The 22,245-nt window shown below is 47.9% G+C and overlaps 1 protein-coding gene across 2 annotated transcripts in view; it reads left to right on the forward strand.

The window, feature by feature from the left end:
• Positions 1–22,245, forward strand: part of AUTS2 (activator of transcription and developmental regulator AUTS2) — a 774,806-nt gene that overhangs the window by 735,050 nt on the left and 17,511 nt on the right. For both annotated transcript variants that reach the window (XM_062507061.1, XM_062507062.1), the window contains exons 7-11: positions 13,265–13,757; positions 15,213–15,466; positions 16,938–17,158; positions 17,595–17,639; positions 21,980–22,075. In XM_062507061.1, the coding sequence (XP_062363045.1) occupies positions 13,265–13,757; positions 15,213–15,466; positions 16,938–17,158; positions 17,595–17,639; positions 21,980–22,075 (1,109 nt within the window). The remainder of the gene's footprint in view (positions 1–13,264; positions 13,758–15,212; positions 15,467–16,937; positions 17,159–17,594; positions 17,640–21,979; positions 22,076–22,245) is intronic.

Below are 22,245 nucleotides of genomic sequence, written 5' to 3' on the forward strand. Positions count from 1 at the left end.
GTAAATGTTAAACAGGATTTTTTTTTTCCACTTCTAGTCAGAAACAAACTTTAGGAAGCTCAAAGTGAGTTCTGGAGAGCTTCCAACACAAATGTCAGGTTTGGCATCTCCTGGGAGCAGGACGGGTTGGATCCCTCCAGACATGGAGGGTGAGGAGCACGTGTGGGTCCTGACCTGCAGCCAGAACCATTTGCTTGTGCTGCCTTCTCTCCTTCCCCAGGATCAATTTGACAGCTTTGTCTGCTCCCTGCAGGTCCAGTGGCCACAGCTGTGTATGTGTGTACATGTTCACAGCTGTGCAAGTATGGGCACACACATGCGGGATAAATGTGTGTCTCACACTGGGTTGATCTTTTGAATGGAGCTCACAATCGTTTCTAAGTGTTAATGGCCCCACGGGATTTTCTGTGTACTTATATTGATTTTTTGTGTATTTATATTGATTTTCTGTGTATTCTGTGTATGCTTTGTTGCAGTGGAGATCAGTACAGTTTCAGCCTTTGTGCATGTTGTGTAAGGATTATGTTTGATTTTATGTATCAGTGGTTGTCAGGGCCCCATGGAAAACCAGGACATGATTATTGAATGCTCATGGCTGTCAGATTCACAGCAAAGGAAAAAAACCCGACGAGGTACTTCTCAAACATCTCAAATACAACAGGGAATAGTGCAAGGAAATAAATAATTATATCTTTCATTTACTTACTCAAATGCTTTCTTTGAACCACACTGAGGAGTTCTGGCATTCTGCCAAGCTTGAATTTGACCCTTTTTTTAATCCTTATTATAATTCTCATGAAATGAACAGAGAGGGGCCTTAAGCAAGAGCTGATTCTTGTTTTACATCAGCCCCTGCCCTGGAAAGCTCATCATCTAAATCCTGGAAAAGGAAACAGGTCCAAGCACTGACCTGACTGCATCCTGAGGGAGCTGGAGCAGAACTTTAATCTTCTAGTCTAGTGCATTGTCCCTGAATCACAGTGATTTTCCATAGTTCATATAATTTCTTTGTATATTTGAAGATGTTGCAAGATGAGTTTGCCCAATACATCCTCGAGGGTTATTGCTAAAAGCTCCTCATAGCCTTGCAAGAAGGATGTGCTTTTGCATATCTATTACCTGTTAAACCTGGTGAAATAATAGAGCTTTCCCATGTCATAACAAATCACACCCGTGCCAAAATAGCTGCAAACATTCTCTAAGACTTAATGAGCTCTTGCTGGTTAACAGTGGTCCAAATAAGTTGTTATTGTGGCTGTTAGAGAGTGCGGAATTATATTATTGAAACACTCTCATCAAAAGATGAGATGGGGTGTCAGGGAAGCCAATCCAACACTGCAGGGAGGTATGTGAGGCACAGAAAGGCACTTTTTTCCATGGTAATGCAGTTTATAGATGTGTAATATTCTGTAATTCTGGTGTGATTAAACAGGTGTCTTTCTTCCTGAAGTTCCTTCAAGCTGTAAGAGAGGACAGAATAGAGGGAAATATTTCATATTTCCATGATGCATAAAGCAGCCCCGCATCCCAAAATTAAGCAAAAGAGGGAATTTGGGGGGAGCTGAAGTCCACTCTGACTTGCAAGAGCTTCTCTCAAAGAAGCTTCCACACACCATCATAAAAATGTCAGGGTGAAATATCTGAGCAGGAGCGAATTGAACAATCTGGTGATTCTAGTGCCTTCATCTGGAGTCTCATGCCTGCAAGGGTGTGCAGAAGTCAATAAGTGGAATTGGAGGTTATTGATTATTTCACTGGGCTGCTGTTGAAGCCTCATATGTGCTTGATTTGGTCTTCAAGCACCCGGTAAACGCTTGGGTTTAGTTTTACCTCCCTTTGTGAAAATAATTGAAAATACTATAAAACTGAAAGTGTCTGGAGTTTTTTTTCCCCAATTTTAAAGTATTTTTCTTAAACTTAAATAAATGTTATTCGTCAAGGTTCCCCTCACTCCAAGGTGGATATTTCATGCCACAAGTGGGGGCTGTTCGTAATTTATAAGGAATTGAACTTTCTGTTGGACACTGCCACCTGCAGCCCCATGGATTTTAGGATGTTTGGATTAGATCTGTCTCCTCCTGCCTCTGCTTCTTGAAAACCAAAACAGTTATGGAAATGGCCTTTTTTCTTTTACTTTTAAGCTAAAAGAGAGTAGGTTTAGGTGGGATATTGGGAAGGAATTGTTCCCTGTGAGGGTGGACAGGCCCTGGCACAGGGTGCCCAGAGCAGCTGTGGCTGCCCCTGGATCCCTGGCAGTGCCCATGGCCAGGTTGGACATTGGGCTTGGAGCAGCCTGGGACAGTGGAAGGTGTCCCTGCCCATGGCAGAGAATGGAATGGAATGGAATGGAATGGAATGGAATGGAATGGAATGGAATGGAATGGAATGGAATGGGCTTTAAGCTCCCTTCCCACCCAAACCATTCCATGATTCTGTGACCCCAGAGTGTTATAGCCCTGAGCTGAGCTCTGAGAGAGGAGTCAGGCTGTCCCTGGGAGTGTGGGAGGACACAAGCAGCTCCCTTTGCCTCATCTCTGCAAACCCCCCTGCTCTGACCCTGATGAGCCCTGGGAGCTCAGCACAAGCTCCCGTGGAGCACAATGCTACTATGGAGAGATGTGTGCTCTGATAAAAGGTCTTGGAGAGAATCAACAGAGAGAGGAAAAATAAAACAAAACATGAGTTGTTCAGCTGTTGAGGTAAAAATGAAAGTTGAGCAGTAAAACTTCCTTTCCTGGCAGGTCACTTGTGCTAGGTGGGAGAGGTTGGGATGTTGAATTCCAGGCCAGCTCTGCAGAGCACCAAGCCAGAGGGAGGGGCTGTGGAATGGCTGTGGGATTTTCTTCTCCCTCCACACCAGTCATCCAGACAAAGTGGGAATTCCTGGTGTGCAGTTTTGCAGCATTCAGGCTGCTCATTCTTTGCAGGAAAGGTTGAGGGAGCTGGGGCTGTTGAGCCTCGAGAGGAGCCCCAGCTGAGAGGGACCCTCAGCCCTGGGTGTCCCTGTGTGCAGGGAGGGTCAGAGCAGGGCCCAGGCTCTGCTCCAGGGCCCAGCAGTGACACCAGAGGAACGGGCAGGGACTGAGCCCAGCAACTGCCCCTGCACAGGAGGCACAAATTCTGCCCTGGGCAGTGCCCAGCCCTGAACAGGCTGCCCAGGGAGGGGCTGGAGTGTCCCTCAGCGGGGATATTCCAGAGCCACATGGGCACAACCCTGTGCCCTGTGCTCTGGGATGGCCCTGCCTGAGCAGGGAGGTGGCACCAGGGACCCTCTGTGGTCCCTTCCAAACTGACCCAGCCTGGGGTTCTGGCATACAGCTGGCACCATGTGCCATCCTGGCCTGGGGAGAGTGGTCACCACCACCCCCAGCTGCAGGACACTCAGTGACCCAGTGTGGCTGCCAGGGGTTGCTGCACCAGCCAGCAGGGAGGTTTGGTGCACCTTTGGTGCCCTGACTGGAAGACCCCGAGCAGGTCCATCCCCAGGTACTGCAGCCCCAAGTGCTGCTGCACCAGCTGGTGCCTGTAAGCAGGTGTCTGTGTCACATTCATCTCCAAATGAAATAATCAGCTGCTGCCTAATCAGGAGGTGACTCTGTTCACATCTGTCCATAACTTGAGGGAGGCTCTGACACTGAGCCTTGGTGGTGATTTAGGATCTGCAGCAGGTGCTGCTGTGCAGGGTGAGGGACAGGAGCAGCTTTCCAGGCATTTTTTTTTCCAGCAGCAGGACTGTTGGAAGCAAGCTTTGCCAGGTCAGGCAAAGGGTGCTTTTAGAAAAAGGGAAATGATGAGGGAAGAGGTTACTTTGAATTCCAGCTGTTTCCCCAGACCAGCTTATAAAACAGCCTCATGTCAGGAAGGGGCAGGGCGAAGGGCTGAGGCCTCAAGCACTGGTCCACAGCACCACTGTTCAACAGGGGTTTTTAAATTTTTTTATGTAAAAGAAATTTTATGAACTTAACTTGAAATATTCTGTCGAATTTGTAGTGTAGGATTGAGGAGAAGGGTTCTCATCTCCCTGCCTCATGCATTCCAAGGAAGGTTCAGGTTAGATATTAGGAAAAGTTTCTTCACTGAAGGACTGGTTAAACACTGGCAGAGGCTGCCCAGCGCAGTGGTGGAGTCCCCATCCCTGGAAGGTTTCAAAAAACAAGAGGATGTAGCACTTCGTGGTGTGGTTTAGTGTGCATGGGGATCAAAGGTTGATCATCTCTGGAGGTTTTTTCCAGCTTTAATGGTTGAGTGATTCTATAAAAGGAAGACAAGAAAACTGTTAAGTTGAGTTGTAGAGCTCCCTGGTGGAAGGTAATGTTAAGGTAAAGAGCTCAGCAGGGTTCAGAGGATTATTAGATGTTTACAGCAATAATAGAAAAGTTATCACAGTTCTGCCAGGTGGGATATCAGTTTGCCAGAAGAAGAAGCCCTCAGGGTTCCTTGTATGAACCAGCCTCTTGCTGGGAGGGCTTGGAGAGGTTTCCCTGTGTGTGACTTGTTGCCGAGTGAGAGGTTCTTGCTGTCCCACTGCATCTGCAGCTGGTGTCAGTGAGGACCAAATCCCAGACGGAATGGACCACTGATGTTCTGCACCACTTGTGAGCCGTGATTTCTGCTAAAATGTGCTGGGTTTTGCTGTCCTGACACTCACACTGCCTTCTGCAGAGAGAACATGAACCTGAAACACTGCTGGTGAATGGGACAAAGTGTTTATCTCTATAAAGAGCCTTTGCTCTCAGTGCTGGGAAACAGCTGCTGCCAGCATGGGGCTGCCCAGGGTGAGCAACCCCATTCCTTCCCAGTGCTGAGGGTGCAGTGGGGTCCCGGGGCCAGGCAGGGATGAGCCACACACCCCAAATACCCCAGCTGACAGCTGAGCAAACTTCAGAACTCACAACTGAGAGTGATGATATTGGCTCTGAGGATTAGCACAGCAGGTAGCTGTACTGGCACAGGGCAGAGTTTGGGCTGAGGGATAAGTACACATTCTTTTATTATTGCTGCTAATGGGAATCTGCCAGACTTTGAGGCACAGAAAGGCTCACTGGCCACCTGTGAGCTAATCACAAAGATTTGCCTCATTCTGTATTTCAGCTCACTTGGAGCCTGTAATCTAATTTCCAAACAGAGATGAGAAGAGAGAACAATTCATTTTCTGCTTTACATGGCTGTGTCAGTAAACTTTTAATCCTTTTAGAATTACAGCTCCCTGTCACATGGAAGCAACACCACACAGTCGTGCACATGAGGCTGGAGGCTTTGGATTCACCATTGCTGGATAATAATTAGCCTCAGCAGCAAGGCACAACATGAATCAAAATTAAAGTGAGGAGCACAGGACATTTTTGAAATGCTATTACAAATCATACACGGGCTAATGATTGCATTTTGGATAGAAAATCCCTGTGTTTGGGCTGTCCTTAGCCTCACACACTGTGCCCTGATGTTGGTGTCCTCTCTGCATGTGGGACACTGCTGCGCCAGTCCTGTATCCTGCCAGCTCATTAACCACATCCCAGGGACAGTGTGGGGTACATCTGACTTTCATCTTCATTGCATGCCATTTATTAGGGATATTCAGAATATGAGTGAGGCTCTGGGCTGAACTGAGCTTGAGTTGCTGTGTCTGCTGTGAGCCCAGTGTTCATTCCTGCAGCTGTGTTCAGGATGTGCTCAGCCTCTCAGACAGCTTCTCCTTCATAACAAAACCACCCTGACCTGCTGCTCTGCTGTTTTCCCTATGGACAGGTCAGCTGGTGTGTCCTGAAGATGAGCACTGCTCGTGGTGATGTGCAAAGGCACGTTTACAGGGTCTTTTCAGTGATCTGGGTGGGCAGGACACAGATGATCCATTGACTCCGGGGTGAAACACTTCAGTTGGAGCTTCCCTGAAGACAGCACGTGCCTCAGGAGCAAAGAGTGGCTCACAAGGACCATCATGCTGACTTTGCTTGAATTTTGCTTTCAGGTGCCAAGAAATTCAGCTAATTTGCAAAGAGCTGGGTGTTAGTGGACACATATAATTAACACATTTAATGTGACACTTTGTTGACCAGAAACAAGGAAATCTCATTTCTGCACTTGTTGCTACAATCCAGACCAGAAGAATCCTTCCTGGGCAGTTGGAGCAGATGGCTGGAAAAGCCCTGGCACAGCTTCCCAGGACAGTGATGGAGGGAGTTAAAAGATGTGCAGATCTGGCATGTGGGAACATGGATTTGTGTATTGTGAACATGGCCTTGGCAGTGTTGGACTCAATGATCTTAGAGAGCTTTTCCAACTGCAATGACTCCATAATTCTCTAATATCCATCTTTTTCTCTGCAGCATTGGAAACACAAGGAAAATAGTGCCAAGCATGAGAACAGTGTAAAATCACCCCAGTGGGGGAGCTGAGATGTGGAAGCTCAGCAGAGTTTTCTTATAGACACCAGTGAGCAGAAACAGTTGTAATTAAAAATGGGAATTCTCATGGTTGTGCTGAGTTTCATCTTAGTGTTAGCAAGTGTTTTTAAGCTCTCTGCTTATATTGGCATCATGCCTTTAAAATCAGAAATTCTTTGTCTGTAAAGAACAAATTCACAAAGGAGCCAGGGCTGTGTGGCTGGTGACCTGGAGGTGTGACACCTCTCAGGGGGAATAGATGTGTTATTTTGCTGTATAAACATATCACACACATCTTTGTGGTCCTCAGTATATTAAACTGAGCTGTCAGGTTACATTCGATCAGTGTTCATAGGGTTATACCTTTCAAGCTGATTTTGAAAGCTGGTTTTGTTCAAGCTCATTCAAGTAATCCTGTCACACACAAGTGGGATGAACAGATGTTATGGGCATTTCAGGGAATATTGTGGTTCTGTAGCCAAGGCAAATCAATAGTAAGGAAAGGGGGGGCAATGGATAAACTCAAGATATTTTCCTCCCCTTGTCTTCTGATGGGTTTAACCCTGTGCTGAGGTGATGTTCTTGTTAATAATTGGAGAAAATTATCCAGCCTAGCTATATTTTCTGTTTTTAATTGATTATAGTCCTGTGCTGTCACCTCATTTACTCTGGACAGGATTGAAATGCTCTCCCACCTTCTGCTCTGCCCACTGAGGGGTCACAGGGTGTTCCTGTAACAGCCAGAAGAGAAGATGGAAAGGCAGAGAGGGGATTTGGACAAGGGATACAAGGACAAGACAAGGGGGAATGGCTTCCCACTGCCAGAGGGCAGGGCTGGATGGGATATGGATACTGGGGAGAAATTCCACCCTGTGAGGGTGGGCAGGGCTGGCACAGGGTGCTCAGAGCAGCTGTGGCTGCCCCTGGATCCCTGGCAGTGCCCAAGGCCAGGTTGGACACTGGGGCTTGGAGCAGCCTGGGACAATGGAAGGTGTCCCTGCCCATGGCAGGGGGTGGGACTGGATGAGGTTTAAAGTCCCTCCCAACCCATTCTGGGATTCTGTAATTCTTGAGATTTAGGTACATAACAAACCCCTAGATTTTATCACAGTTCCAGAGAATCCTGGCAGAAACTCTCAGCTGTTTGGATCTAAGGCAGTCTTTGAGCAGAGATCAGGAGCAGAGCTCATGGCTGGGCAGGTGGGATTTCTACCCTGGCTCCAAGGTTTGTGCACCAGTTTGGGAAAAGCCTTGGGCTGGTGCCAGAGGGGTGGGAAGCACAGCCTGGCTTCACAAGTGCATTCTGTGTTCCTGTGTACCTGGGTGTGTTTTAGAAGGATTGTCATGACAAGACCTAGATGTCTTTGTTAAAATGCAGAATTGAAACAGGAAGATTAAACTGTTTGATCACAAACCCATTATTAGTAAAGAATATTCCCCAGTAACTTTGTCAACATCGCTTCCCACCTGGGAAATTTTCCAGCCCATTTGGGAGCCCCTTCAGTCATCCCTGAGGACCTGGCTGTGGAACACTTTGGCGCTGTGTAGTTAATGATGTCATTTATTGATTCCCAACTGGATGGGTTAGGAAGTCAAAAGATTTTATTGAAAATAAAACCTTTGGCTGTGTGTGTTGAAGCAGGATTGAGTTCTTACTGGGTCTGTGAGGGTGTTACACCTGTCTGCAGCTCCTTCCTACTCACAAAAGTGCCAGGCTTCCTGACAGACAGGGGTGTTTGGATATTCCTTTCTTTGCTTCCCTCTGGAAAGCTTTACCCCATTCCTTTGTACTAAATCAGGATGTTCTTTTTTAAAAAAAAAATAAATGCTCTCAAATGCTTCCCATGTACAGCTGTAGGAGCTACATTTATGAAGTATGTTCTGTTTAACAGCTGGATGAAATAAATGGTTTTATGTTCAGTGTTGGAGAACTCCGCACTCTCAAATCAAGGCCAGAAGCAGATCAATGACTGAAGAATTGTCAACATCTTGTGCAGTCTCACTAAGTGCTTCTTTTCATTGATCTACAACTTCATTGTTGACAATTAAATCCCTTTCAGTGCAGAGGATAAACATTTTTAACAGGAGGTAGCAAAATCTTTTGTCCTGAATGATTTTCTTCTCTGTTTTATAATTAAGTACAAAGTGTGTCACCAGCCTTGCTGTTCGCTTGTGCTAAATACCTGCTCACTGTGGAGTAATTGCTATCAGCAGATGACAAAGCTGCAAGGAACTGTGTTTTCAAAGGCATGTTCTTCATTTGCATAATCAAATGCTTTGTTAGTGTCCTTGGAAATTAGGATGAAAGATGACCGTGTGCTAAAAATGAGAAATTGTTTTTTAGCAAATTACTTGTGTCCAGTACAGCAGCCGAGCTGCTCTGGGGCCTGTTTGATGCATGTTGGCTGCTGCACCCACAGCTCCTCCCTCCTGGCAGAAACAGCTCCTGGCACTGCCTCTCCCTGTCCGCATTCTGCACTGGCCAATGGCTAAGCAACGTGAAATGGACAGTCAGGGCTGCAGTCTGATGAATTATCTCAAGCCTTGTAGAGTGCTTGTAAAGAGCTGGTGGTCTGTGGAGTAGATTTGCCCTGCATTCCATGACTCCAGAGATGTCCTGGGGGTTTTGTACTACTTGTGACACTTTGTAACAACTCCTCACTTATCTGTGGTGAAGCTGGAGAAAATGGGTTTGAAAGATCTGGGCTTTTGCATTAATAAGTTTGGAGAAAATTTGGGCTAGGCAGATACAGTATTATCAAGAGTTCAACTTATCAAAGCAGTGAAAGAAAATTAATAGTCCTTTTAAATTATATTATGTGGTAAAATATTTCTTTGGTAGTCTGAATGCTCAGTCCCAAAGATAAGGCTGCATAACACTGAAAACTCCTATAATTTTCCCACTTGTGCAAGTAAGGACTTTGAACCTAATCGTAAACTTTCCTCTCAAGAAAGTGGAATATTTAGTGCTGGTTCTGAGTTGATCTCTGAAGTAGCCTGAGGCCAGGAGTGGAGAGGCTGAATCTGAAACCAGGCAGACGGAGGAGTGACAGGATATGGTACAGCCTCATTTCTGGATGACACTCCAGACCTGGCTGTCTCACACCAGGACGTGGAAAAGTTGGATGATTTTATGTTTAGAAAAAAAAGTTTTGCTGCCATAAGTTTGATGTAGTCCTGCAGGGATGTTGTGTAAGGGAATTTCATTCCCCAAGGTCAGGGATGCCAAGGACACTGGGAATGGCAGGGCTGGGGGTGGCCATGGCACACCCTGTGCTGGCTCTTGGGACCTCCTGTGCTCTTTGGTGCTCCCAGACATGCTGAACCCACCTGCAAACATCTTGGCCAGGCACAATGAGAGGGTTCTGCATTGATGATTCTCGGGAATGTCACATCTGGCAAATTACAACAGGGCCTTTTTGTCACTGGAGAACAGCTGAGCTGTTCCTGTGGCTGTGATGTTCCCAATTGGCCACCCCTAGCCAACCTTTAACTCTTTGGGACCATCCAGATGGGACAAAGGAGGCAGAATGCAGAGTTTAGGTCAAATTTTGGTGGTTTGCCTGTTAGGAAGGGAGACGGTGATGGAAAGTGATGGACAGTGCATTATTGCCTGTATTTATTACAGAAGTCCATGTCTCCAGAGGGAAGTTTGCTGGCTCTCCCAGGTGCAGAGTCTCTCTGGGTCACCTGAGCCACCTGGGTTACCTACAGGTGTCCCCAGGGTGGCCTTGGCTGCTCCCTGCTGTGATGGAGCCACACCAGTGATAGTCACTGACACAGCAGGGTCACGTGGAGGAGGCTGGAGTTCTGTGTCTTGAGTTTGTGTGTTTGAGTGAAAAACTGCAATTTGGGATTTAAGGCACATCAAAGACACAGGAACAGAAGATAGTAAAAGCTGCATTTCCTGTCTGGGAAATATGAATGTTCCTCAGTTCTCAGCATCAAATTCTGGCTTTATTCCTTTTTCAGTGGAAGACTGGCTGTTGGTGGATGCTGTATCAACCCAGTGGACAAAGGGCAGCCTGTGTCAGCATGGAAGTTACATCACAGTCACTGCTCTCCTGAATCCCAGTGCAGTAGTTCCACTTTACCCAAAGCAGAGTGTGGAGACAGCCAGCAAATAAAGTTAGCTTGGTGCTTGCTTAGCTGCTGGGTGGAGATGAATTCCTTTGATGATAAACAATCTCAGAATGCTGGGTTTTCTGTGTCATAGTGATGTTAAGGGTTTTTTTCCCTTGAGTTCTTGCACTGAGCCAGTCAGTCAGGGTAGGAAAAGAGCAGTTCTGTCTGCATGACCTTGAATTGCTTTGGATGAACACTGCAGCCCTCCTCATGAAACCTGTGATTGGTGGTGTTTATCACTGAGGGGGGATTCCACCTCCCCAAATAGATCCAGTGGGCTGGGGAATTGGTTCTGATTTATACATAATTGTTATCAGCAGGCAGGGCCGTGTGTGCTGGGCTGGGGCACAGTGTGGGTGCACTGATGTCACACAGGAGAGGCAGAACCCATGGTCATGGCTGGTGGGAGACTGGGAATAACATTTGTTTCACTGCAGGCAGCATCTTCCTAGTGCAGACTCACAGGGATGGTACTGGGGGCTGTGCAATGGGGATGTGAGCAGCAGCAGGAAACACCCAGGAGACCGTGGGATTCCCAGCCCTTTTCTCCTGGGGAGGAGGAGCAGATCCACAGCACTGAGCTGTGCTGGATAAATGTGACACATGAGAGAGGCTAAAGATACCACAGGAAAGGATTTAAGGAATGCACTGAGTGTAAGGTGTTCCCTGTAGATTTGGAAATACCACCTTTGCAGGATTTCCAGACCACCTGCTAGAGCCATGTAGTAGGGCAATTGCTGATGACAAGCCTGAGTCCTCAAAGCCATTGTGTGAAAAAAAAACCCAAAAAACAAGGAATCCAAAAACTTGTAACTCTTACGCCCAATAAGGACTGGGAACCTAGATCTACTGATTCCTGAGCAAACTGTTGCTCATTTCTCTCTTCCTTGGGGACCTGCCTTAACACATGTGTGGATCACACTCTAACTTCTAATAATGTTTGATCAAAGAGGATTGATCCAAAAAGTTAATGCAAGCAAAGTTTCCTTTGCCTAGAACCTGCAGTTTATTGCAGTGAGATGGACCTTGGGCATATGGCAGAGTAATTGTTTTATTCCCCTGGAGTCCCTCTCTTGCTCCCATAACTGTCCAATCCAAGTTGGTGGAGGAGTCTCTGTGACTGTTAGAGGTATTCCAGGAGTGATTAAAGAAGGTCCTTATCAAATAAGCCTGTTAACCTTTTCCCCCCTCTTTCTACTTTCCTTCTTTTCTTTGCCTCACTTTTATCCCCTTTTCCCCCATCTCCTGTCTACAAACAATGAAAATCCTCTTCTTTACCTGGCTGTTCACCCTTGCACTGGGCCTGTGAAACACTTAGAGAGCGGGTACCTGGTGTGTTTTATTTTTGATCTGTTAATGAAATTAAACCTAAATGATGCCATGTTTGTGACACATGGCTGCCAGGTGGCCTCCAGGGATGTGATGGTGGGCAAACATGTGCCCAGGCCGTTGGCTGGCAGAGTTCATTCCCCATCTTCTGAATTTCACTCCTGTACTTCGGGGTTTGCACAAAGGAGCTGTCAACAATTTTCTCTGAATGGGTATTGTTTCATTATGCATTTAGTCACTCTGCTCCTTAAAATCGGAAGAAGGAGGAATAGTTTTCTTGTCTTAGGGTTATTTAGAACACTGGACACCTTTTTAATTCTAAGCTTGTCCCAAGCCCCTTCAAACCTTGCATATTTCCCTTGGGCTGTGTTTCTGTAGTTCCTGAAGGTGTAAGTCCAGCTGTTGCAAATTGTTATGCAGTATGGCCCCAAATGGGTTCCTGATGCCCCACCTGCAAGGCAGCACCTTTCCCAGTCTTGGGTCAGCAACATCGCCCTGGGTTTGTTCCAAGAGGTGCCATGGATCAGATCCACACTGGGAGAAGGTTTGGGGAGTGGTTCCAATGGGAAATTGCTGTGGAGCCCCAGTGAGCAAAACTCCAATGTATGGATGTTACAATTATTATTATATTCATTGTAATAAAGAGTTGGGAAATAGAAGTAAGTCACTCCATGATCAGCTGAACCAAAAAAGCCAGGGTTGCTGCTAGTGTGTGTTTTAAAGTTCAGCTCTTGTGTCATGGGGAAGAGTCGAGCCCCAGGAGCAGCTGAGGGAGCTGGGGAAGGGGCTCAGCCTGGAGAAGAGGAGGCTCAGGGGGGACCTTGTGGCTCTGCACAACTCCCTGACAGGAGGGGACAGCCGGGGAGGGGGGACAGGAGGAGAGGGAACGGCCTCAGGCTGGGCAGGGGAGGCTCAGAGTGGACACCAGGAGGAATTCCCCCATGGAAAGGGTGGTCAGGCCTTGGCACAGTTGCCCAGGGCAGTGGCACAGTCAACAACCCTGGAAGTGTTAAAAAAAAAGTGTGGATGTGGTACTTGAGGACATGATTTAGTGGTGAACATGGGGAGGGGTTGAACTGGTTGGTCTTAAAGATCTTTGCAAACCTTAAGAATTCTGTGAGAAGCTCAGAGCTTACGTGGAGTTGGCTCGCTCCGTGGGTCAGTTCCTGAGTTTGTTCCCTCAGTGAGGGAGTGATGATGAGTAACAGCAGTGGGGAACAAGAGCTCTGATCAGGGTCTGTCCTCTCTGCCACGTGTTTGATTTTGAGGAGAGTTACTGGGGCAGATGGATTTTATTCAGTTTCACATTTGCTCGGATGGCTCTTGGTGGAAGCAAAATGGAGCTGCCTGGAGTGCAAGCGGCCCAGCAGCGGCTTTGGGTCGGCCTGCGTGTCTCACGTTTAACCATTTTCTCTCTGTTGTTGTCCCAGATAAAGAGGTGGGAGTTGGCGCGCTTGCTGACAATGACAACCCTGGTGCTAGGGGCCCAGCTGTCCCCAAAATATCAGGACTAGAAAGGAGCCAAGAGAAGAGCCAGGACAGCAGCAAAGACCCAGTACTTGAGCCTGTGGTGCCTAAAGATCCCCGTCCTCAGGTGACGCCGCCGCCGCTGGAGCCGCCGCCCGAGGGCCGCTGCCCCAGCCCTGCGCTCGCCCCGCGCCTGGAGGCCGCGGGCCCGCCCGCCCCGGCCGGGCCAGTGCCCCCGGCCCCCGAGGAGCCCGGCCGCCCTCCCGCCGGCCAGCCCTGCGGCCAGCCCTGCGGCCAGCCCTGCGGCCAGCCCCCGGCCGGCCAGCACCCGCTGCGGCCGCAGTCGCCGCTGCCCCCGGCGCACCCGGCCCTGCCCGCCGTGCAGCCCCATCCCCAGAGCCTCTCGCAGCCGCTCTCTGCCTACAACAGCAGCAGTTTGAGCCTCAACAGCTTAAGGTAAGTGAATGCAGAGGGGTCTGGGTTTGAGCCTGGAGGGGAATTGGATAAAGATTTAGTGAAGATTGGGATAAAGCCCGTCCCATCCCTGGGAAATAAAGGGGCGCTTGGTGCATTTAACCTCGATTCCTCCCCTGAGATGAGCCAGGATCATTCTCTGTGCCCGGTGATCCCATAAATTCTGGTTGTTTTAAGTTCATTTGCTCTGGATTATTTTTTCCCTGCCATACTTGGGTTTTTGGAGGCAATGTTACACAGTGTAGATCAGGGGAAGCAAAGCCCAGTTCCTGCAGGCTGGACTGCTCTCTGAAGGCTGTCCGTTTTGTCCTCCCATCCCTGTCAAGAACTGATTTCTCCAAGCACTGCCATGCCCCAGGACAAGGAGCTCAGGAGCCCCTCGATCAAGGTCCAGCTGGTGACAGCCCAGCACCAGCAGTCACACACCAGGCACTTCACAGCTCCACGTTTTCCTGCACTGCTGACACCTTGCAGGCTTCAGTGTTTTTCCCTCACCTGACCACAGTGAGATCAGCCTCACTTTTTATCTGTGGATAGCAGAGATGAGCAGTGAGATCAAACACCATGGGCAGAAGAGCCCATGATGTCCCTCTGAGTCAGGGACCTCAGGCTTCCCCTACTGTAACCTGTGTTGACATTTTCCAAATCTGAGCTCCCAGCAGGCAGATGTGACCTTCAGGACCTGGGGAAGCAGTGCTGTGGTTGCTCCATGGTTTGACTAAAGACTGGGAGGTGTTTAAGACCCTGATTTATTTTTAACCAAGCTGGTATTGCTGGTCTTGAAAAGTCACTGCAATTGAAGCGTGTTGTTACTTGAAATAAAAACAAGAAGAATTAAGCCTTCCATAAATGTATTTTAAATACTCATTAGTAGGAAATGAAACCTGAAAAATTGCAGACGGTGTAATCACAAATATTTATTGACTCGTCTTATTTTATTGTGGGGGTAGAGAGAGGTGTTCCCTGTACAATAAGCACAAATCTGTTGCCTTCTCAACTTCATTTCACACTTTTTGCAGTCTTGGTAATTCACAGAAAAAAAAAATGCACTGATTTTGAGCTTCATTTGCCTGAAAACATGAACCAGGAGCAGTCATGTAGAAAGGACCTGATAATTAAATAATGAATGTGCAGGGCTGATTACTCCTTTGTGCGTCACCCCTTGCTGGTGTGGGACAATCCCAGTCTCTTGCAGTGAGGGAGAGCATGGCTCAGGTGTGCAGGGACCACAGGGAGTAAAAGATAACAGAGCAGGTGCAGGAGGTGTTGGAGAAAGGGGTATCCCAGGGGTAGGACTGGAAATGGTAACTGGGATTTCTAACACGAGTTACACCCGTGCTATGTTTGATGTGAGGGGCTGCTGAGCTTGTGTTCGTGTGTGTGCTGGGGCTTTTCTCTCTCCAGATGAGCCCTGATGGCTTCTCCTCTCGTTAACAGCAGCAGCAGGAGCAGCACCCCTGCCAAGACTCAGGCGCCTCCCCCGCACATCTCGCACCACCCATCGGCGTCGCCGTTCCCGCTGTCCCTGGCCAGCCACAGCCCCCTGCACAGCTTCCCGCCCGCCCTGCAGCCCCCCGCACACCCACACCACCCCAATATGTTTGCCCCTCCCACGGCTCTGCCCCCGCCACCCCCGCTGACGTCAGGGACGCTGCAGGTTCCAGGACACCCAGCTGGTAGCACCTACTCAGGTAAGAGCCACCCGTGGGACACCAGACTCTGGGTTTGCTCAGAATAACTGGGGTTTGGGCCTTTTGGTGAGGGCTCTTGGTGGGACAGACTGCTGAACAAAGTCAAGTCAAACAAGCACCTAGCCATAGCCTGGGACTTTTCCCTGGGAATGACTGCTTTTGGAAGGCTGTGATTTTCTCAGGTTTGTTTTGTTCAACCCACAGTAAAAACACAGCGGTGTTCGTGATGTGCACACACAGAATCTGTGACCCCCACAGCAGAGGTCTTCATACAGTTGTGGTCTGTGCCCAGCAGAGCTTTCCTGGCTGCAGAGAGAGTCTGTGCTGGCTGAGCTCACAGCAGTGCTGAGCTCAGGCATGTTCAGAAGATTGGGGTTGGAGTGGACCTTAAAGCCCATCCAATGCCACCCCTGCCATGGGCAGGGACACCTTCCACTGTCCCAGGCCGCTCCAAGCCCTGTGCAGCCTGGCCTTGGGCACTGCCAGGTATCCAGGGGCAGCCACAGCTGCTCTGGGCACCCTGGGCCAGGGCCTCACCAGGTCACTGAGGGGAAGAAAATGCAGCATTTGTGTAACATCATTTTGTGTCCGTGCACCAGGGTGCTCATGTGAGCAGCAGCCACTTGTTTGCTCACTCCAGCTTGCTTGTCCACCCTCACCTATTTAGGTCTGTGTCCATGCCCATAAATGCTTAGAGGAATGTGAAAATAGGCTTGGTGAGAGGGGAGATGCAGACTTTGTAATGTCTCAGGCCTTTGGGATCTGAGGGAAGACCTGAGGAAGCTTTCTTACCCTGTACTGTGTCATGATTTATCACCAGGACATTTTAAATGAAGCATTGCTACCACAGACAGCAAAGGAAGTGGCACAAGGCCTGGAGAAGCCCCAGAGCTCAGGGGGGAAGAGGGGTGTATGTTGTTTTATTGTTTGTTTTCCTCTGTACTCAGCACTGGTGAGGCCACACCTCGAGTGCTGTGTCCAGTTCTGGGCCTCCCAATTTAGGACGGACACTGAGATGCTGGAGCATGTCCAGGAGAAGGGCAACAAGGCTGATGAGGGGTGTGAGTCCTGTGAGGAGCAGCTCAGGGGAGCTGGGGTTGTTTATCCTGGAGAACAGGAGGCTCGGGGGAGACCTCGTCACTCTCTGCAACTCCCTGCCAGGAGGGTGCAGCCAGGGTGGGGACAGGCTCTGCTCCCAGGGAGCAGCAACAGGATGAGAGGGCACGGCCCTAAGCTGCACCAGGGGATGTTTAGGCTGGACATTAGAAAAAAGATCTTCACAGAAAGAGTGATGGGGAATTGGAATGGGCTTCCCAGGGTGGAGCCACTGTTCCTGGAGGAGAAGACTGGACGTGGCACTGAGTGCCATGGTCTGGGTGACAGGGTGGTGTTGGGTCATAGGTTGGGCTCAGTGATCTCCAAGGTATTTTCAAGGCCATTAACGCTGTGACTCTGTGGTTCTGTGTTTCAGAACAAGACCTCCTGCGCCAGGAGCTGAACACGCGGTTCTTGGCCTCGCAGAGCGCCGACCGCGGGGCCTCGCTGGGCCCGCCACCCTACCTGAGGACAGAGTTCCACCAGCACCAGCACCAGCACCAGCACACACACCAACACACCCACCAGCACACCTTCACGCCCTTCCCCCACGCCATCCCTCCCACTGCCATCATGCCGACGCCAGCACCGCCCATGGTGCGTACCCCAGGCAGAAATGTGAGGATAAGTAGAGCACAACTCTATTCTTTATTACAAAAGTATTGCGGAGAACTTGCCAGGTTGTGGGGAAGGGCTTCTGTGCTGCCCAGGGGTGTGTGGGCAGGAGAGGCAGGGCTGTCCTTCTGTCACAGTGTGAGGTTTAGATGGCAGCACAGAACTGAGGGATGAGGCTCTGGCCAGTCCTGCTTGGAGTGTTCACTCTGGGGCCTTCTCCTCTGTCCTGTTCCGAAAAGACCTTGATTTACTTCGAAGAAAGAAAAAATCCCAAACAGTTTCATTGGAAATTAATTTTCTGCGTATTTTTTTCCTCTCTGTTGGTTGCCGAACAAAAGAGGAGTTGTCTTCTGTTTTGCCAACAGAAGTGAAGCAAGGAAATATAAAGTAACTAGTTTGTGCTTTAATCCCTTTGCAGTTTGACAAATACCCTACAAAAGTTGACCCCTTCTACCGTCACAGTGTGAGTTTTATTGCTCTGTTTCCAACTGACTTCACTGCTTTTCTGTGGTGGGTCGGGCTCACCACTCAATCAATGGCACAGTGTCAAATCTCCCTAATCATCGCTCCAGGATTTACCATTATTGTCCTTGGTTGCTTTGGCTTTTGAAGGCTTGCATTCATGGTGCTTGTTTCTGATAAAGATGCAGTATCAGCTTTTCCAGTCAAAAGATCTCTTGCTCACACACCATTTGGAGCCAGGTTTGATATGAAAAGATGAGACAGAAGAGGTGACTGTTCCATGGAGCAGGAGAGAGCAGTGATTCCATCACAATGTTTCAGTTGTGCCACAAACCCTTGGGCTGATATTTTTGTTAAGGAACTTGAAAGGAAGTGACAAACTATTAGACAAATCCTTTAGGGATAGATAATCTAATAGTTTTCCCAATATATCATATTTTGTTTGATAAAATCTGGAAACCTGTCTTACTATTCAGATTTCAAAGGCTCATCTGATCCACTGGGCTTGTTATGTTTTGAAAGCTCTGTTTGATGACAGCTACATGAATCCAGCTATGCACTAGATGTATTTACCTAAGCTACCAAAAATGTTACTTACTGAGATGAACTGATTTTTAAAATTCTAGTTAAATGTAAAGCTTCTGCTCCAAAGGGTTTGAATCCACTGATTGATTTGCTGCTGAACTCTGGGTTGTATTTTCTTCATCCCATTAGCAGAGGCAGGTGTCTGGCAAGAGTTTCTTAATCCAAGAGCAATATTTTGATGAGAGAAGGAGTACTGCATCAGCACTCAGAAATCTGCAGAGCATTTGGCTTTATGTGTTGGTTTTGCTTAGAAGTGGAACTGGGCAAAAAAAAACTGGTTAAGACAATGGTGTTTGGATTAAACACAACCCTTGCTCACAGCCTGTCCTGCCCCTGAACAGTCCTGTCCTTGTCTGGCACCTCATTTGAGTAGCTGGGACTCAGTGTTTGCAGGCTCAGAGCTCCAGGAGCACTGGGCAAACATTGCTACTTCCACTCCAAAGGGCACTGCTGCTCATCTGCAGCAGTGTTAAATTGCACTGTGATTTGCTGAGCTTCACATGATGGCTTCAGGAGATAGGTTATCATCAGTGTGGCCTGTGGATCCCAGCAGGAACACAGGACTGCGAGATAGTACATGGATTTTAGACAAATTAAGCACAGAAGTTGGCAGTGTAGGATAGGAAGCATTTCAGAAGTCTCCAGCTGTACCTGCTCTTGAAATTCAGTCAAATAATCTCTTGGAAATGTGGGAGTTACCTGGATTGCAGAGGTTATGGCCTCACCCCTTTTTAGGTCAGGAAAGCTCCATGCTGTGCTCCCTTAGCCATGGAGCCCTGCTGAGGCCAAGGCATGGATCTGGTCCCTCCTGCCTTCCCTGGGGAAAGGTTTGTCCTTGGGAAGGGGCTGCTCCATGGTCACTGTGGGACACTGAACAGCTGCTCCCCAGGGATGCCTGTGGTGCCAGCTAACAGACTGTGACCCATCTAGTCCAGGCCAGCTTGGTGTCCCCTGGTCCCACCCCTGGGACTGGTCAGGGCACAGGGGATGGGAGTTGCCCCTTAACTGAGCAGGGGGCACACTCACAGGGCAGGAGAAATACAAATACTGTCAGAATGTGGCACTTCCACAAGCTGTTCCAAGGGGCAGCAGCTTCCACTGTAGATCCACACCTGGAACTCGGATACCTTAAAACTGGCAATGAGTGTGGGTGAACTTTGTAGGAGAGCAGGGTCTGTTTGAGACTTTAAAACCATCTACTTTGGAACAGGGAGTGCAACTCGCATAGAAGCTAATGTTGAGTTGTAAATCAGTGTTATTTCTTCTCTTTTAGCACAGTGAGGCTTTGCTTTCACCAGCAGCTGCTGCCAGGTCTAGTTTAGCATCACATACACCTGGCCAAGGGAAGCTGTGGTCACTGTATGTTTCCCCAGGGAAAGCTAGAAGGGAAGCTGCTGCTCAAAAGAGAAGGAATACTTGGGAAGAAAGAAGCACTTGACTGTGAAAGATGGATTCTGAAAGCTGGAAGAATTTAACTGATACAAATTAATCATGGAGATAAACTATTTATATTTTATTAATAATTCTGACCTTGAGGAAAGGTCACATTTAATTAACTTACTATTTGTTATAAAACTGAGGGAAGAATTCCATATTATTAGTCATAACCAATAGAATATAAAGTATTACATCTTTTCCCATCACTTAGAATTAGCCCATTACACAGAAAAGTAAAGACAGAAGACACTGGAGCACATTTTACTCATTAAAAGCTACTGTAAATGAGGACAAATGTCTCTTATTGGTTTCTCAGATGTCTGCAGTTTAGTATCAACTAATCTCAAAATGTTTTCTGCACGATTGGATGGAGTAGGTCCAAATTAAATAGAATTAAAAACAACAGCAGCAACATGAATGGAGGCTCAATTCCAGGCTTTTAAAACAAGAAAATCTTCTGATAACTTTGAAATGTTTTCTCAGCTTTCAGTAAATACAATATTGGATAAATGACCTTGTAAGATAAGCTAGTGGAAGGAAAAATGAAGAAAAGCACAGGTGTATGCCTGGCATATTCAACTTCATCACAGCTTTGTGGTACTGATTTACTCTGGGATGGGATTTGCTCCGTGTTTTCCCACCCCTCATGTCCAGTCTTTGACTTTGCCCAGTCCTGCTTCTGTTCAATTGGCCATTAACTCATTTATTTTGATCTTAAAAGTAGCACACAGTAGTTCCACTTCGCTCAGCCATGGTCAGAGGGGAATTGGTCTCAGCCAGAGAACTCTTAAGGTTTTTGTGTGGCAGTTCCAGTGGAGCTGGCAGCCATGCTCTCCTAGATATATCCCCTCCTTGATCCATCCTCTCTTTGATCCATCCTGTCCTAGATCCATCCCCTCCTTGATCCATTCTGTCCTAGATCCATCCCCTCTGATCCATCCCCTCTTTGATCCATCCCTTCCTAGATCCGTCCTCTCCTAGATCCATCCTATCTTTGATCCATCCCTTCCTAGATCCGTCCTCTCCTAGATCCGTCCTCTCCTAGATCCATCCCTTCCTAGATCCATCCTGTCTTTGATCCATCCCTTCCTAGATCCGTCCTCTCCTAGATCCATCCTCTCCTAGATCCATCCCCTCTTTGATCCATCCCTTCTTTGATCCATCCCCTCTGAAATGCTGAGAATGGGTCTGGAGTGTGATGCTTCGAATCCCTGACTCCTGACAGGAAGCAGTTTGTTGTGTGATAGCAGCATTTTCATGGAATTGGGAGACTTTGTCATAGCAAGAGCCAAAGGTTCACTGGCAAAGCACAGAGACAAGGGCAGATTGGGATGTGGTGGTTTATCATGGAGTTGGAAGGGATGTTAAAAACCATCCTATTCCACCCATACCATGGCAGGGACACCTTCCACTGTCCCAGACTGCTCCAAGCCCCAATGTCCAACCTGGCCTTGGGCACTGCCAGGGATCCAGGGGCAGCCACAGCTGCTCTGGGCACCCTGTGCCAGGGCCTGCCCACCCTCACTGGGAGCTATTTATTTGTTTAATTTACCTGCTTGTTTCCCCTCTATTTATCTGCGTTAGCACAAAGCAGCCTCTTGTTTTTTTCCCAAATTCCCATAGGACAGAGCACTGGGGTCAGGGAGGTTAGTGGAGATGGGCACATTTTTGTGCTGAGCAGTCTCTCTTTATAAAAAATCTTCCATACATTTCTGGGAGGTTCTGCCTTAACATTTTGTTTAAATACTAATCTTTAACAAATCATATTGTCTGTCTGCTAATATTAGATGTGGCAGGATATCCTCTGAGACAGGCTAATGAAGTAAGAATTGTGCATATTTTCCTCATTTCCTACAGATACCATTAAAATCCCAACCTACTAATGGAGTTTTAATGATACAATATCCTAGAACTCGTAAGGGTTTTTTCCACTTAAACAGGAGATTTCTGAGTCTCATCCAGCTCAGGATTCTGCCTTTTTTCCTGAAACAAATCATAGACTGAAACCATTTAAAACCTCTCTCCAATTTAAAAATTAATAATTGAGGAGCAAACATCTCCCTTACACTCTGCTGGCCCAAGGCAGGTACAGGTTACTGGCTGTCTGATTTTGGAACTGCTTTTAAGCTCTAAATCTCATGACATCTGTGAACATCCCATCGACTGCTTTAACTAACATTATTGCAATGAGATCACTTCAGTGCTTCTCAGTTTTCTCCATGTAACATTTTCCTACTATTCTGTAGGAATGCTCTCTATGTCCTCCTCAGCTGCCTGTGCTGGTGGTGACTCAGTGCTGATGTTCTCTTTCTGTTGCAGCTGTTTCACTCCTATCCTCCAGCTGTATCAGGTATTCCTCCCATGATCCCTCCCACTGGCCCCTTCGGCTCACTGCAAGGAGCTTTCCAACCCAAGGTAAGGCAGGAATTACCTGGTACTGCTCAGATACACCCTGAGAGCCAGGGCAGGGCTGGGATTACCATGGGGTTCACACCCTGGAGCAGCTGAGCTCTGACTTACAGCTTCATTCCACAAGGGACAATTGCCTTCCTCCAGATTTACCACAAAGAGAAGTTACTTCTCAT

This window comes from Cinclus cinclus, chromosome 22 (genome assembly GCF_963662255.1).
Source record: "Cinclus cinclus chromosome 22, bCinCin1.1, whole genome shotgun sequence".
In the NCBI taxonomy this organism is placed as follows: domain Eukaryota; kingdom Metazoa; phylum Chordata; class Aves; order Passeriformes; family Cinclidae; genus Cinclus; species Cinclus cinclus.